The following is a 16699-nucleotide window of genomic DNA, read 5'->3' on the forward strand; positions in this document are numbered from 1 at the left end:
CAGATGAAAAAGAGAAAGTGACATATTGAAGGCACTCAGGAAAGCAAATGGGAGCCAAGGACTATAAATCCAGCAAAACTGCCCTTTGTGTACAAGGAACACAGAGGTGCCAGAATTCAGGGAATATTATTCCCATGAGCACTTTCTGAAACATCTACGAGAGGATGAGCGTCAGGCAACAGAAATGAACAGAGGGAAGTGAACGTGAGGATGAGGGGTATCACACACAGTTATTTTCACGCATGAGGCTGAATGACAGGGGAAGTGCAAGAGGGTGCATGGTGGCTGAAAGCACAGTGTATTAACAGACACAGCACACCTATGTTTTACATTTGGGAAGAAAGGGAAGAACATATACAAAAAAAAAAAAAAATATATATATATATACTTTTTAACTGTTTTAGTAATTCTTCACTAGTGTAGTCCTGAATTTGAATAAGAAGCATCAGTGTGACCTCTTGAAGCACTTTTACTAAAAAAAAAAAAAAAAAAAAATCCTAGCTTTTTCCAGTGGAAACGGCTACAAATAAAGATCAACTCAATTAGAGATGCAAATTTCTAGCAGGCAGATTATGGTTTTGAAATACTACTTCTCCTTAAAAGAAACATTGACTGACACAAGTATCTGGTAACTATTTGCAGTTTGGACTTTATTTGATCGAGGTAAATCTTTGAAATTCTATGAACAGCACTCATCAACAGAATTTTACTTACAAACTGTGATAACATTTTTTAAAATTACTTCATAAAATCATTTCATAAAAACGCAAGACCATTTTCATATAAACATGGGAAAACTGATGCTATGTTTTAAATGTATTAACTGACTGCCCAGATCTAATGCATTGCTCATTTTTTAAACTAGAGTTCCCTCCCCTTTACTTGCTGCTGCTGCTAAGTCGCTTCAGTCATGTCTGACTCTGTGTGACCCCATAAGTGGCAGCCCACCAGGCTCCCCCGTCCCTGGGATTCTCAAGGCAAGAACATTGGAGTGGGTTTCCTTCTCCAATGCATGAAAGTGAAAAGTGAAAGTGAAGTTGCTCAGTCATGTCTGACTCTTAGTTACCCCGTGGACTGCAGCCCACCAGGCTCCTCCGTCCATGGGATTTTCCAGGCAAGAGTACTGGAGTGGGGTGCCATTGCCTTCTCCTCCCCTTTACTTGAATTTCCTCAAATATGATGAGGTTTCAGAAACACCAAAGTGCAAGCTGTGCTCCTAGAAGACGTAATGTGCTGGTCTGAACCACTCTTACTATCTCCATGCCTGGTCCTGAGTAGTCCTCAGTGCAGAAGCGGGTGGTGTCCAATCAGACTCAAGGGCCGAAGAATAGCATTTGCCCCTTAACTAAGTTAACCAAACATTCAAAATAATTATACAGGGGACCTTGAATTCATTATGAGTACCGTCCAGTCAATGCCACCTAGAGTTTAAAATATATGCACAATAATTCATGACGTTTTCTAACATCACAAAATCCATCTGTATTTCTTTTTTATTCCTTTCTGGAAAACCTTTTTAAAATACATTTGGGCTTAATTATGCCAACCTGAAGTAGACGCGTTCAATGGAAACTGTGGCTTCAGGAAAGCTATATTCCAATACACAGAATGGAGGCAGCCACAGCTGTATCCCAAAGAATAAGCAAGATGGCTGAGAAAGACAGCTGACAGGAACTTGTGTAAGAATTACCTCAGAAATGTTTTTGTCAGTTTCTTTTCTTTTTTCTTCCAGTTTCCTTTCAATACCTATGATTCCTACAGCCCTTATTCTTCCTGGCTGAAAAACAAAAGTAGAAAATGAAACGTCCCAAATAGGAAGAACACACTCTTTTGTAACCCCACCACACTGTGTGTTCAATGGCGAGAGAGGACTCACAAAGAACCCAAGAAAAACAGCACACAATTACATCCATTTCCTTTTAAAACGTTTGTCGGTTTATGGCCATATATAACGACCTTCAAATCATTGTAAATAAAAACTGGACACAACGATAGATGGCATATTTTTACTCCGTATTTCAGGTATAAATTAAATTTCCTATTCATTTTTGTTTTCTAGCAAGTCATCATGTATGTATCAGATATTTAATAGGGCCTCAAATGTGCAAAAAATTAAGAGTTAAAATTCTGGTACTTGACAGTTATTATACAAGCTACTTTTACACATTTGAGTGTCTGTCCAGAGTTGGGGGTGAATGAGACTGGCTTGGAAAATGTCACCCCGTGGTACTACTGTCTGTTCTCTCAGATGCCACACTAATTATGAAGAACAGAATGCCAGAAGATGGAATCTAACTTGGTAAGCAGTTAATCATGTGTTATTTCTAAGTGTCTACTGTCTATAGAGTACTAAGTCAGGTTCTGTGAAAACAAGGTTCTAATTAGAACATCACCATTTTGGTTCTGGCGAGCTCTAAAATCAGAGAATTCTTTTCCCTTTAATGAAGATGCAAAGACAGCGCTGAAAACACTGGATTAGGAAACAGTTAAAAAAATACCTGGGGTCCTCGACTTGCTTGTAATGACTGGGAAACTGGCATATTCTCCCATCTTCGCTGTGTCATCTCCTCTGATAGACGCCTGTAAAACTGTTATGCACATACAAACACTTTATTTTTAAAATTTGTTTAATTCTTTTTAATTGAAGGACAACTGCCTTGCCACACTGTGCTGGATTCTGCCATACATCAACATGAATCAGCCGCAGGTGTACATATGTCCCCTCCCTCCGGAACCTCCCCCTCCCAACCATCCCACGCCTCTAGGCTGCCGCAGAGCGCTGAGCTGAGCTTCCACGGCCCATCTAATTTTACGTATGGGAGTGCATATGTTTCAACGCTACTCTCAGTTTGTCCTGCCCCTCCTTCCCCCACTGCGTCCGCAAGCCTGCATTTCCACTGCTGCCCTGCAAACGGGTTCATCAGTGCCACCTTTCAAGATTCCATATATATGTGTTAATACGCGATACTGAATCAGGCAGGCTGTGGCATCCTCACACACATCATTACTTGACATTTGTTTAGTTGAGAGGTCTGTTCGGTCATTTGTGACAAGCCTAGAATTCTCAGAGACATCAAAGGAAATCAAAGGAAGTTCTTTTCTTGGATCAACTTCAGAAAACACAAAGAAAAAAAAAAAAGAAGGAACTGACCTTCTACAATAAAGTGAACTATTCTCAACAAAGAGATGAGTGACAATGAAATAAATAGACTGACTTTAAACAATCCTGCATGTGTGGATTGTTTTCGATCCATACTGAAACTGACCCAGTGCCAAGAAAAATATACAACCATTATCCATGAAGGAAGCAGAGAATAATCTGTCTAGTTAAAATGTGAGGTCAGATATTAGGGCCAAAACATGCCTATGCTTGTAAAAAAAAAAACACAACAACAACTGTATCTTTCAATTACAGTGAGAATGACTTGAGTTAGTCACTTCAATTTGCTCAGAGCCTGTGGATTGAGAACACTGGGTCAGATACTATAAAGAAAAAGAACATAAACACTTTATGATCCTGGTGGGGAGATAAACACAGGCTTATCAATGTCTAAAGAATATTTACATACCAACTTATTAGCCAGAACATATAAACCAGGATACCGTGGAATAAGAACTTACAACAGTGTGGAGTTAATACTGGTAGACTGCCTGGTGTAAGGCTGGTGAACTTTCAGGCACAGAGGAAGTTACACATTTCACTGCATCATCCTCTGTCCCTTCATCCAAACAAACAACAGCACCGAATACTTCACTAGTCACCTAGTGCCACGACTTAGCTCATTTCCAGCCTCCGATCTTTCCTGTTCCCACATCCTCCTGCTTCCTGTTCCCACTGAAACCTAAACTTCATATTCTTCACTGATCAGGTTTAAGAGATGATAAAAATTTTATTGGAAACTTATGGTGAAAACTGGTACGTTGAGCAATACTGCCTTCCACCCTATAAACAAACAACAACCAGAATTCATACAAATGCACTTTCCTAGTTCAGTTTTATTCATAAGGAGACTTACCTCAATCTGGCCATGTTCCTTGAAGGAGAGCTTGATGTAGGAGTTCTTACTGCTCTGGAACGGGCCAGGTTCTTTGTTAGAGGCAGCTGGGTGAAGATGAACCACTATTTTCGCACTGAAGAAAGAGCAGATGGAATGTATTTAATTGCCTTTTAAGAATTACTAATTTGGCAGCTTCCTGGGTGGTCCAGTGGCTAAGAATCCACCATGCAGCTAAGGGGATACGGGTTTGATTCCCGGTCCGGGAAGATCCCACGTGCCACAGAGCAACTAAGCCACAACTACTGAGCCTGCGCTCCAGAGACCGGGAGTGCCAACTACCGAGCCCACGTGCCCTAGAGTCTGTGCTCTGCCACAAGAGAAGCCACCACAAGGAGAAGCCCCCACTCACCCCAGCTAGAGAAAGCCCACCTGCAGCAACGGAGACCCAGTGTAGTAACAACAAACAAACAAACACTAATTCTATTTTTGTAACTTTTAACATATTTCAGATCACTTAAAAAATTCACGGAGAAACAAAGAACATCCTGAAAGGAATCCTTTTAAAGTCTGTATCAATTCAGTATTAATGAACCTCTCAAAAATCTCTCTACTTAAAATGTATACGCTGTGCACCAAAAAATGCAAGTTACCAGCTCTATAGATTAAATAAAAATGCGGTTTTAGGAAATCAGTTCAAAATAAACTTGCAGAAATGGGGTGGTTTATGATGCTGGTTGACAATCAGGTTTTCCACCCCACCATCTCCAAAGGTGACTAGGGGGCTGATTATCTCTGCCAAGGCATACAACCTTACTCATTTGAAAACAAAATGTGAAAACTTATCTGCGTAAAACTGGCCAGCTGACTTTTTATTAAAACTCCATCCAAAACTAACATTCCACAGTGTCATTTTTGGAAAATGCCACTCAGTCAATGACATGATTTAGAGAGATATCCTGCAGCAAAAACAATTCTCAAAACGCTGCTGGCCCAGGATCACAAACTGCTATGATCTTTATGACAACTGCTATCTTCTAGGCCATTAAAAACACCACTGTATTTGTTCAGTTCTATGTCTTTTTTTCCCCCAACCAGCTCAATAAACAATCTCCTACCAACATGAGCAAAACTGAAAAACTCAAAGTATCTTGCATACCCAGCTTAGACCTTTTTCTCTATGACCACATTATATTGGGTTGGCCACAACGTTTGTTCGAGTTTTCCTATAACATCTTCTAGAAAAACCCAAATGAACTTTTGGGCCAACACAAGGGATGTACCGATTACGCAGTATTACTTTGTTTAGATCCACAGAGCTGCCTAAATATCATCCTAAAATTGAACAACCACGTGTGGGGCCTCCTTGATGTCACAAATGCTTTGGTTAGTGAACTGGGGCTAGGCGTGGACGGACTCTCCATGGGTTCCTTCTTGGGGACTATCTTTAAGTGAAGCAAGCAAATAAAGCCATGTAACCAGAATCCCAAGACTGTTTGAAATGAAACAAACTATGACAATTAGAATCAGTTAGGAGTGAGCACACGCACCATACAGCCTTTAAAACTAAAAAACCTGGAGCCCTAACTATCAGGACTTTTCAAAGGAAACTCAATGAAAAGCTAAAAGATGATACAAAATGAAGTGTAAACAAAGTCAGCATAAAAAGAGTCATGCTGGAAATTCCCTGCCAGTCCGGTGGTGAGGACCCTGTGCTCTCGCTGCTGAGGGACCCGGTTCTTTGCCTGCAGGATCTGACTACGTGAAAGCTAAAGATAAGCCCAGGTAGGGGAAAAACTCCTTACCAGCAATATTTGTTTGCAAGTTGTCCTCAATTACATGTGCCCAAGTATATATAAGCCAAAATGTCTTATACACTTGAATAAACAGAAACATTTCAACCTGTGGCTTTAAACCAGGGTGACTACATCTCCTGGTTTGCTTGGGGACAGTCCTGTTTTTTATACTTGCCTGGTCTAATGATAAGTAGGGTGCCCTATTATTCTAATAAATGTCCCAGTTTGGACAACAACTCTTGTGACACCCTATTCAACACTGATGCCTAAAAAAGTTGAAGCTGAGAAACTTATGGTCAACTAGAATTAGGAGTAAAGTCAGGCACTTTGCTCAGATGGGTCACTTCTGATCTTAAGTACTAAATGAGAGATGTTATTGTTGCTCAGCCATTAGGTCATGCCAGACTCTGTGCCTCCATGATCTGCACCATGCCAGGATCCTCCGTCTGCCACCATCTCCCAGAGTTTGCTCAAACTCGTGTCCATTGAGTTGGTGATGCTATCTAACCATCTCATCTCGTCCCCTTCTCCTCCTGCCTTCAATCTTTTCCAGCATCAGGGTCTTTTCCAAGGAGTCAGCTCTTCGCATCAGGTGACCACGAGAGATACAGAGATGCGTAAAAGCAAATGTCAGGGGAGTTCCCTGGTGGTCCAGTGGCTGGGACTCTGCACTTTCACTGCCAGGGGCCTGGGTTCAATCCCTGGTCGAGGAACTAAGATCCTGCAAGCCATCTGTCAGGGCAAAAAAAATGATTCAACTGCCTGAAAATATATTCAGTGACAGCTGACCCACCCTTATTTATTATGACCCAAGGATACTACAACAACCTTAGTACTTGATTCATGCTTTAAGAATGACTTCCATTTATCAATGAGTTTAAAGTAGGATAACATCTTTTTGTAAACATAGATATTTTCCCCCAGTTTTGAGATATAACTGACATACAACACTAGAAGTTTAAGGTGTGGGGCATAATGATTTGAGTTACACATATCGTGAAACAATTACCAGAGTAAATTCAGTGAACATCCAATACAAAATTAAATAGAAAAAAAAAATTTTTCTTGCCCTTGTGAGGAGAACTCTTAGGATTTACTCTCAACAACTCTCATATATAGTGTACAGCAGTGGTAATTATATTCATCATGTCATACATCATATCCCTATTGCTTATTTATATTTTTACTGGAAGTCTGTGCCTTTTGACCACTTTCATCCAATTTTTCCTTCCCTCCCTGCCCCACCTCTGGCAACCACAAATCTGATCTCTTTTTCCATGAATTTAGTTGAAGTATAACTGACCTCCAACACTATGTTAGTTTCTGTTACACAACAGACAGGTTTGATGTTTCTATACATTTCAAAACCATCCCATGATAAGTCTAGTTATTATATGAAAGTGAAACTTGCTCAGTTGTGTCCAACTCTTTGCCACCCCATACACTGTGGCCCGCCAGGCTCTGTCCACGGAATTCTCCAGGCAAGAATACCGGAGTGGTTACCATGCCCTTTTCCAGGGATCTTCCTGGTCCAAGGATCGAACCCAGGCCTCCCACATTGCAAGCAAACTCTTTACCGTTTGAGCTACTCAGGAGTCTGCCTATTACATGACACCGTACAAAGAGATGACCTAATTTTTTACTATATTCCCCACACCGTCCCTTTCATTCCCATGACTCAGTTATTTTGTAACTAGAAGTTTATGCCTCTTAACCTTCCTCGCCTATTTCTCTATTCCCCCAGGACAATACCTTCTCAAGGTAAACACAACCAACAGATTCGCTCACATATAGGCATCACGGCCATGACTGACTGGTCAATGACGACCAAGGTAATGAGGATGGCTTGACTGGAGACACTTTTGTGCATAAAGACTGTCATATACGGACCTTACCTTTTTCCAATTCCAGCTGCCTGTTCTTCAATGAACACGATTTGGGAAAGAGGAATGGCCATGCAGCATTCCTGGGAGGGAATCAAGAGAAAACAGGACCCATAAGATTCCTCAGAAGTCCTTGTTTTATAAATTCATGGGGTATGTGGCAAGTTGAGAAACTTATGATCAACTAGAAATAGGAATAAAGTTCTGTGATGACTTTTCCTTTCATTATGAATGACTGGCCATTGAACAGGTCTAATGATAGCCATATTAGCTTCCTTCCATGATAATCAAAAAAATTATACTAAGAATAATTTATAAATATATGGCTTGAGGACAGCTATCCCTCCAGAAAAAGATGTCTTTCTTGAATGCTTATTTCTTTAAAAATAAAGAATTAGGCAAATTACCAGTTCTGAGGTATGCATTATCAACAAGGGCAGTATTATCACCAAGGCGGAAAAAATTGGTTCTTGCAGGGCAAAAAGAGACAGAATTTGCACTGGTTAGTGACCTTTCCAAGAGCCTCAGTACAATGGATAGTTTACCTGTAGAACTAAAATTTCATGGGGTTGGGGCCATGCTGTGTTGCTTCTTTTACACGACAGAAACTTACACACAGAGACACACACACACACTTTCAAGTTAAAACTCTGAAATAAAGATGTCAGGTCTACACTATAACTGAAATGCAGAAATGGGGCTGGAGGAGCTCTCTCCTCTTGCTGAGTGACCCAGAGGCAGTGCCCCTCAGCATCTAGGTGGAAGCATGCCCTTGGCAGCAGGCGTCCTCCTCCTGTTTCTCAGCAACAATCAGGGAGACTGGGTTGCTTTAAGGACTGCTGACTGATGGGGACACTCGAATGCGGGGGAGGATCTGATTTGGACTTAAAATCCAGGAGTCACCAAGACTCTCTGTACAGTAATTTTCAGAGAAAAACTCTCAGGGTTGAATGAGAGGCTAGAACTTAACTCCTCTATCTGCACTCCATCAAGAGAGACCACGGGACACATTCTCCTGACATCGGAAAGCAAAAATTTATCACATCTATTTATAGCTTTGCCAGAAAGAAAAAATGAAAGAAATTAGTGACTTAAAACCTAAAACTGATGCAAATAATTCAAACTTACATGATTCTTCTGATCTCTCCAAATTAGACGGTGCGTACTAAGAAGGAGGGTCCCGGGATCAAATTTTATCTAGAAAAACAAGATCATCACAAACTATTAATAACATATCACACAACATGGTCCAGATTTTCTTCCCCATCAACTGCCCGATAGTAAGTCAATCACATAAACATTTTAGAATTAAGTTTGTCATAAGTCAAAGAGAAGCAATGCTACACACTTCATAAGCCTTGCTAAAATTAGGAAAAAAACTGCAAACCACCTAGCTATGTAACAGCAGGGGAGTGGCTAAATCAGGAGTGATACATGCATGCTATGAAATCCAGGCAGAGATGAATAAGAATGATGAGGTGGAGCTACATAAACTATCATGAAACTCTAAGACAAAGGATGAGAGGGGAAGACAGCAACCAAAGGATACTGCATACAACGTAATTAGACAAATAGACAGATAGATATAAATATCAATAAACTCCATATTTCTCAAACTGCATGTGAGATATATCTATAGACAGATAGATAGATGTTTATATGTACTATGAACACAGATAAATAGTAGAAAAAGGTCTAAATGGGATCGATACTCAATGATCTGTTAATATTATCTCAGAAAAAGTATGAAAGAATGGAAGAAAGAGAAGCAAAGGGCCCTTTTCCAAAACCATCTATCTCACTATTGGTTGAATTTTTATCATGAGGTTGAAGGTGTATAACACTCATATAAATTTTTAAATGGTTTTTAAATAACAAGAAAATCCAGAAAAAGACACAAACACATGCAAAATAAGTGTGGATGGAGATTCAATAAAGGGCACTTAGACACTTGGGTTGCTCAGCAGGGACCAAAAAAAAAAAAAAAAAACAAAGGATTTATACTTAACACAACGTACCAAAATAAATTCTGGACAGAGTTTAAAAATTGAAAATTTATTTAAAAAATTATAAAGTTATTTGAGTTAAAAATTATAAAAGCTAGAAAAATCATAAGAGAATTTTTGAAATCACTTCGGAGGGGAGAAAATCTTTCTAAGAAAAACAGTAAACCCATAAGCATTAGAGGAAAAGATGGAACAATTCACCTGCACACACACACACACATACACACAGACACACACACACACATTCTTCACGGCAAAAATCATCAAGAGCAAAGATGGCAGACTGGAAGAAACAGCTGTAACTCACATCAGAGACAAACATGTACCTCTCCTTAATATATAAAATACTCTTACAAATCAGTACGAAAATATTCTATAATCCATTAGACAAATGGGCAAAGACTATTAACAGAAAGTTCACAGAAAAGGAACTACAAATGACTCTTAAACACGTTAACTGATGGTTAACCTCACTGATGATAAGAAAAAGGCAAACTGAGAGAACGCCAGGCTACCCTTTTCATCCATGAGATGGGCAGAAGTTCAAAAGTTCGATAACACTGAGCTGCTGACAAGTCAGGGAAATAAGCATTTACACTTATTGCTGGAGGGCAGTGTATTGGCATCTATCAAAAATATAAATACACCAACCCTTCGATCCAATCAATGTCCTTCTAGAAATGTATCCCACTGATGAGTTTACACATGTACTTGTTGCTGTTTTTTAAAAGCAAAAGATAGGAAACAATTTAAGTGTCCATCACCAGGGAAATGCACATCCACACAAGGAATGACAAGTTAGTCATTAAAAAGAAGGAGGAGACTCTTTGTGTATTTATTGTATTTGATAAAATCTAAGGTGTCATTCAGAGAAGGCAATGGCACCCCACTCCAGTACTCTTGCCTGGAAAATCCCATGGACGGAGGAGCCTGGTAGGCTGCAGTCCATGGGGCCGGTAAGAGTCGGACACGACTGAGCGACTTCACTTTCGCTTTTCACTTTCATGCATTGGAGAAGGAAATGGCAACCCACTCCAGTGTTCTTGCCTGGAGAATCCCAGGGACAGGGGAGCCTGATGGGCTGCCATCTATGGCGTCACACAGAGTCAGACACGACTGAAGCGACTTAGCAGCAGCAGCAGCAGCAGCAAGATGCCATTAATTATAAGATACATCTGGCTTCCAGAGTTGTTAAAATGTGTGTGGGGGGGGGCAAGGGGGTTGAGGGGAATGTACATTTAGAATTAATGAAATATGGTAGATTCTCTACATAGATTAAGTGAAAAAAGTAAAGTGTCAGAACTTTGTATGCACAGTATAAGTTGATACTTTAAAAGGGAAAAGACTGTACTTTACATGAACACCTGTGGATGACACAAATGCATAACTCTAGAATGAAACACTGGTGACTTCTGAGGGGGACAAAGTCTCCCTCCTAGATTTTTAACTTTTTATTTTTTCTCATGGAATCGTGTCATTCATGCAAAATACAAATGTTAAAATGTTTTTAAAAACTATAATACAATCGCAAAAAAAGCCAGCTAGGTCTTTAGAACCAAACTTTTAATCTTCATAATTTGTTACTACGCACTGGAAGTATTTTGCAAAGTTGGACTCGACTGAGTGACTAACGAACATATAGGGTGGGTTCTTGATATACACTGTAAATTGTATAAATAAACAAATTTTGGAGTTGGAACCCAAAAAGACTGAAAAGCCAAACCTCTTCATTTGTGTTGAAAGCAAGAAATACATTGGAAGCGTTTATTCACTCTAATTGCTAGAGAGTAGAACTGGCCACAGGTAGGACATGCTCTTATCCTTTTGAGGGGCAGTTATTTCAAAAGATACAAGCTTGATCTCATTTGTAAAATAGAAACTCAAAGGAAAGGATTTTAGTAAGGGTCCAGATTATTACAAATAATAATTCTTTTGAGTTTAAGATAATGTGGTTAAAAATGTATACTAAGTAAATAACCAATTGCTGCTGCTGCTGCTAAGTCGCTTCAGTCGTGTCCGACTCTGTGCAACCCCATAGACGGCAGCCCACCAGGCTCCCCCGCCCCTGGGATTCTCCAGGCAAGAACACTGGAGTGGGTTGCCATTTCCTTCTCCAATGCATGAAAGTGAAAAGCGAAAGTGGAGTCGCTCAGTCGTGTCCGACTCTGTGCGACCCCATGGACTGCAGCCTACCAGGCTCTTCTGCCCATGGGATTTTACAGGCAAGAGTACTGGAGTGGGGTGCCATTGCCTTCTCTGAAATGACCAATTAGAACATTATTATATATCATTCTTAAGTAAAAATATACATAAATGTACTTATATACGCACTTGACAATATATTACAAGATACTCTTGATATGAATAAAGAAGGAAGCAACACACATAGCATGGTTACACACACACGTGCACAATCACACAGACAGAATGTGCCAAAAGTAACTGTTTATGGGTAAGGAATACTGATTATCTCAAGCTACTTCTTTCAGCTTACCCATCTTAAAACAACTTGACTCAATAAGAAAAGACAAAGGAATTTGTTACAGGTATATATGACTCCATGCAACTCTGAAATGTATATAAATTATTTTTTATTAAATCAAACATAAGCAGAAACACTCTCTTTGTCAGAAGTCCTTTTCTAATACATGGAATTCTCCAGGCAAGAATACTGGAGTGAGTTGCCATTGCCTTCTCCAGGGGATCTTTCCAACCTAGGGATCAAACCTGGGTCTTCTGCATTGCAGGCAGATTTTTGACCATCTGAGCCACCAGCGGCTTCTCCTAATACATAACCAATACTTTTTAACATGAGTTTTAAAAAATTATTTTCTAAGAGTAACACTGACTGTATCGGTGCTGCTGCTGCTAAGTCGCTTCAGTCGTGTCCGACTCTGTGCCCCCCATAGACGGCAGCCCACCAGGCTCCCCCATCCCAGGGATTCTCCAGGCAAGAACGCTGGAGTGGATTGCCATTTCCTTCTCCAACGCATGAAAGTGAAAAGTGAAAGTGAAGTTGCTCAGTCATGTCCGACTCTTAGCGACCCCATAGACTGCAGCCTACCAGGCTCCTCCGTCCATGGGATTCTCCAGGCAAGAGTACTGGAGTGGGGTGCCATTGCCTTCTCCGACTGACTGTATTACTAATACCTTAACATTGGCGACTTTAAATAATACGGTTAACAAGCATGCATGGGAAGAAACCTGCACTGCCTGGCTGAAGACACTCTGAGAGAGATTACTCCACCAAGCACTCCAGCACCTCAGAGAAGTAACATCTGAAGTAACACATACTCATTTCTGGCACCTATTTTGGTCTGGCTACGAATGTTTTGGTTCATGTGGCATACACAAACCAAATGATTGAGTTAAGCTACTTTTAAAAATCTCTTTTTTGCCAATGAGTAAGACTGCCCTTTCCCAGAAGCAAATATTTTGTCAGCTTGAGTACCTGATGCCACATTACACAGCATAACTGCCTAATAGTCCTGATTAAGAAACTGCACCTTATCTGTCTGGAATCCAAGCATCAGGCTGCGAGTTGAAAGCTGAAGCCAGAGGACGTTTCATTGCTACGGGGGGAACAATGTGCACACGCAATGCGTAAAAGCGTTGCTGCCCTCAGTGAAGACATTGCGTAATAATCGTTGGCTGCAGGGATTGCAAGGGATTACAAGCTCAAGCCCACAGACAAGTTTAGGCTGGTTTGTGCTTACCACTCAGAGCTAGAATAATTTCAACTACTTAAAAGTTAGTAGTGAAAATAACTTAGGCATTCGCTGAATAAGCTCTTACTGTTTTAACATTTCTCTGTCATAAAAGTAATATGCTGTTGAAAACAATTTTTTAAGTCTGAAAACAAAAATGAAATCATTCATAATTAGACCAGCTAGGATGTGTGGATATAAACTTAAAATGAGGCCATGATATTTATAATTTTATAACTTGCTTTTTTCCCTTAGCAGCCTATTGTTAGTCATTCCTCAAGCTGGTTAGGGCATGTCATATTTAATTAACCAAGCCCCATAGTGGACATTCAGAGTGCCTCCAATTTTTCCCTATATTGCCGAATAATAAATTATATATATATGCTATGTGCTGTGTAAGTTGCTTCAGTCGTGTCTGACCCTTTGTGACCCAGTGGACTGTAGACCGCCAGGCTCCTCTGTCCATGGGATTCTCCAGGCAAGAATACTGGAGTGGGTTGCCGCGCCCTCTTCCAGGGGAACTTCCCAACCCAGGGATCGAACTCTTGCATTAACCACTAGCGCCACCTGGAAAGCCTATGTATATCTATATATATACAGAGAGAGAGATATGCCTATATCTATCTATACATATAATATTGCTGATATGCACATGTGCATTTCATTATAGTTTTTATAGTTTTATGCATCCCTGACTATTTCCCAAGGGTAAATTCCTAAAATTTAGGAAGATCAAACCAGTCAATCCTGAAGGAAACCAGTTCTGAATATTCATTGGAAGGACTGATGCTGAAGCTGAAACTCCAATACTTTGGCCACCTGATGCGAAGAACTGACTCATTGGAAAAGACCTTGATGCTGGGAAAGACTGAAGGCAGGAGGAGAAGGGGATGACAGAGGATGAGATGGTTGGATGGCATCACCGACTCCATGGACATGAGTCTGAGCAAATTTCAGGAGCTGGTGATGGACAGAGAAGGCTGGCATGCTGTAGTCCATGGGGTCGCAAAGAGTCGGACACAACTGAGCGACTGAACTGACCTGAAATTCCTAAAAAGTGAAATAGCCAGCTTAAGAAAATACATTTTCTAAATCTTCTAGTATAAGCTGGCAACTTGCCACCTTACACACCACTAACCTTCTTACATTACTTTTTAAATTAGCTGAGGCCAACAGACGCCTCTGTGAACTGAAACAAATGACCTGTCTACAACGCTTACGAAAACAACACATTATCCGGTCATAAGGAGCCCATGAAAACTGTGCCTGTATAAACAAGCAAAAGGCACCTGGGCGGTGGGAAGAGCAATGGTCTGGCTCCACCATTACCAACTGTGTGACCTTGGACAGGTTGCAGTTTTCCCAACCACCCACTGAAGGTCTCGGCGTCCTCATTTTCAGAGGATACACTATTTCATAAACACACTGCATGTGGAAGATACACATTAGGACAGAAAGGGGCTGGCACTGGTGACTGCTGTGCTTTGAAGCGCTCCAGCACTGTGAACAAAGCACAGGCTCTGGGAATCTGATCAGCAGAGATTTAACCCCTGGCTCTGTGGTAACCCAGGTTCAATCCCTGGGTCGGGAAGATACCCTGGAGAAGGAAATGGCAACCTACTCCAGTATTCTTGCCTGAGAAATCCCATGGACTGGGGAGCCTGGCCACTTATAGTCCATAGGGTCTCAAAGAGTTGGACTCAACTGAGCACACATGTTTCTGGTAATCTACTTCAGCGGATCTTAGGCAAATTGTTACCTCTGAGACTTCTCTTCTCATTCAGTAAGATAGTCACCTCATATGCCCACTGAGATGATTAAATTATGAAAAGCTTCTGGCACACAGTAGGTACTATGTCTATTCAAGGTGTGCTTGCTTTAATGTATTTCACACTCACAAAGAGCCAGAAGATACAAGGTTGAATAGAGAGCACCCACTGGTCTTAGCCCTGAGCCTGCTGGCTGGGGGAATAGGTTGAGTGCAAAGCTAAGAAGGCTGGGAGGTCTGCACTGCGGTGCTGAGAGGGGGCAAGTGAGAGATTCTGAAAGGGCCCCTGCTCACATATGGAAGCTGATGTGCAGCTTCCTGGAGTCCTCAGACCACGGGCCATCTGGACCCCTTCCAGCAGAGCGAGGAAGCCAGGACACAAGACTGCCCCTGGGACTCAGTTTGGCCTTAGGTGATACTAGAGAAGGCTCAGCAGCGACTGAGTAGATCTGGCCTGGGGACCACAGTGCCTTAGAGCTCTGCTTCGATTCCAAGACCCGTACAGCCCTCCCGCAGCACCCCCAGCTTGCAGAACAGTCACGAATTCTTGACTAACAACAAGGACCTACTGTATAGCACAGAGAACTATATATCTCATAATAACTTCATTGGAAAAGACCCTGATGCCGGGAAAGATTGAGGGCAGGAGAAGTGGGCGACAGAGGATGAGATGGGTGGATGGCATCATCAACTCAATGGATATGAATTTGAGCAAACTCTGGGAGACGGTGAAGGCCAGGGAGGCCTCGAATGCTGCAGTCCATGGGGTCACAGAGTCTCACATGACTGAGCAACTGAACAACAACAAATAGCCTGTAATATAACAATTGAATCATTTTGCTGCATACCTGAAACTGACACAGCATTGTAAATTAACTATACTTCAGTAACAAGAATTGGTTATTTTTTTAAAAAAGAATTGACTTAAAAGGCTCAACTAAATTTTTCCCATAACTTTTTTCTTAATCCTCTGATACCTATATCTACTTGTCCCAAAAACAAGCAGAAATACAAATAAAGGAAAAACTAAAATTTGCTGATTCAGCAATGGTTTTTTTTTCATATCCAACTACTAATAGTTTTGATTTTTTATTGTTTTAAAGACATTATAGTTATATTGTGTGTTAGCCAAGATGTCTCTAATTTGCATATTGGAATTACGGTAGAACAACACTGCCGTGATCTGCAAAAGCAAGACTGCTGTCAGAGGGTGACTTTGGAGCTGTGTTTGAAAACCAGTTGTGTGGGGAAGTTCCAGTCCCCTGGGGAAGGGGACATTGATTAAGCTTCCCAGTCACCACAGTTCCAAACGTGGAAACTTGGTTTACAAAAACAAAGACATTTAGCTAATCATGCCAAGCAAAAGATGCAAACCCAATTTGAGATCAAGTTCATAAAAGTACTGAAGCAGTAAAAAGAGCTGTTGTTTAGTTCCATAACCCGTGTCCGCCTCTTCCACCCCAGGGACTGTAGCCCACCAGGCTCCTCTGTCCATGGGATCCTCCAGGCAAGAATACTGGGGAGGGTAGCCATTCCCTTCTCTG

At 41.1% G+C, this 16699-nt stretch overlaps 1 protein-coding gene across 3 annotated transcripts in view; it reads right to left on the reverse strand.

Moving 5' to 3' along the window:
- VPS36 (vacuolar protein sorting 36 homolog) overlaps nt 1-16699 on the reverse strand; it is a 31792-nt gene that overhangs the window by 13547 nt on the left and 1546 nt on the right. For all 3 annotated transcript variants that reach the window (XM_018056691.1, XM_018056692.1, XM_018056693.1), the window contains exons 2-6: nt 8803-8871; nt 7687-7757; nt 4017-4131; nt 2499-2588; nt 1691-1777 (exon numbers count right to left, since the gene is read on the reverse strand). In XM_018056691.1, the coding sequence (XP_017912180.1) occupies nt 1691-1777; nt 2499-2588; nt 4017-4131; nt 7687-7757; nt 8803-8871 (432 nt within the window). The remainder of the gene's footprint in view (nt 1-1690; nt 1778-2498; nt 2589-4016; nt 4132-7686; nt 7758-8802; nt 8872-16699) is intronic.

Source organism: Capra hircus, chromosome 12 (assembly GCF_001704415.2).
Source record: "Capra hircus breed San Clemente chromosome 12, ASM170441v1, whole genome shotgun sequence".
Classification (NCBI taxonomy): Eukaryota; Metazoa; Chordata; class Mammalia; order Artiodactyla; family Bovidae; genus Capra; species Capra hircus.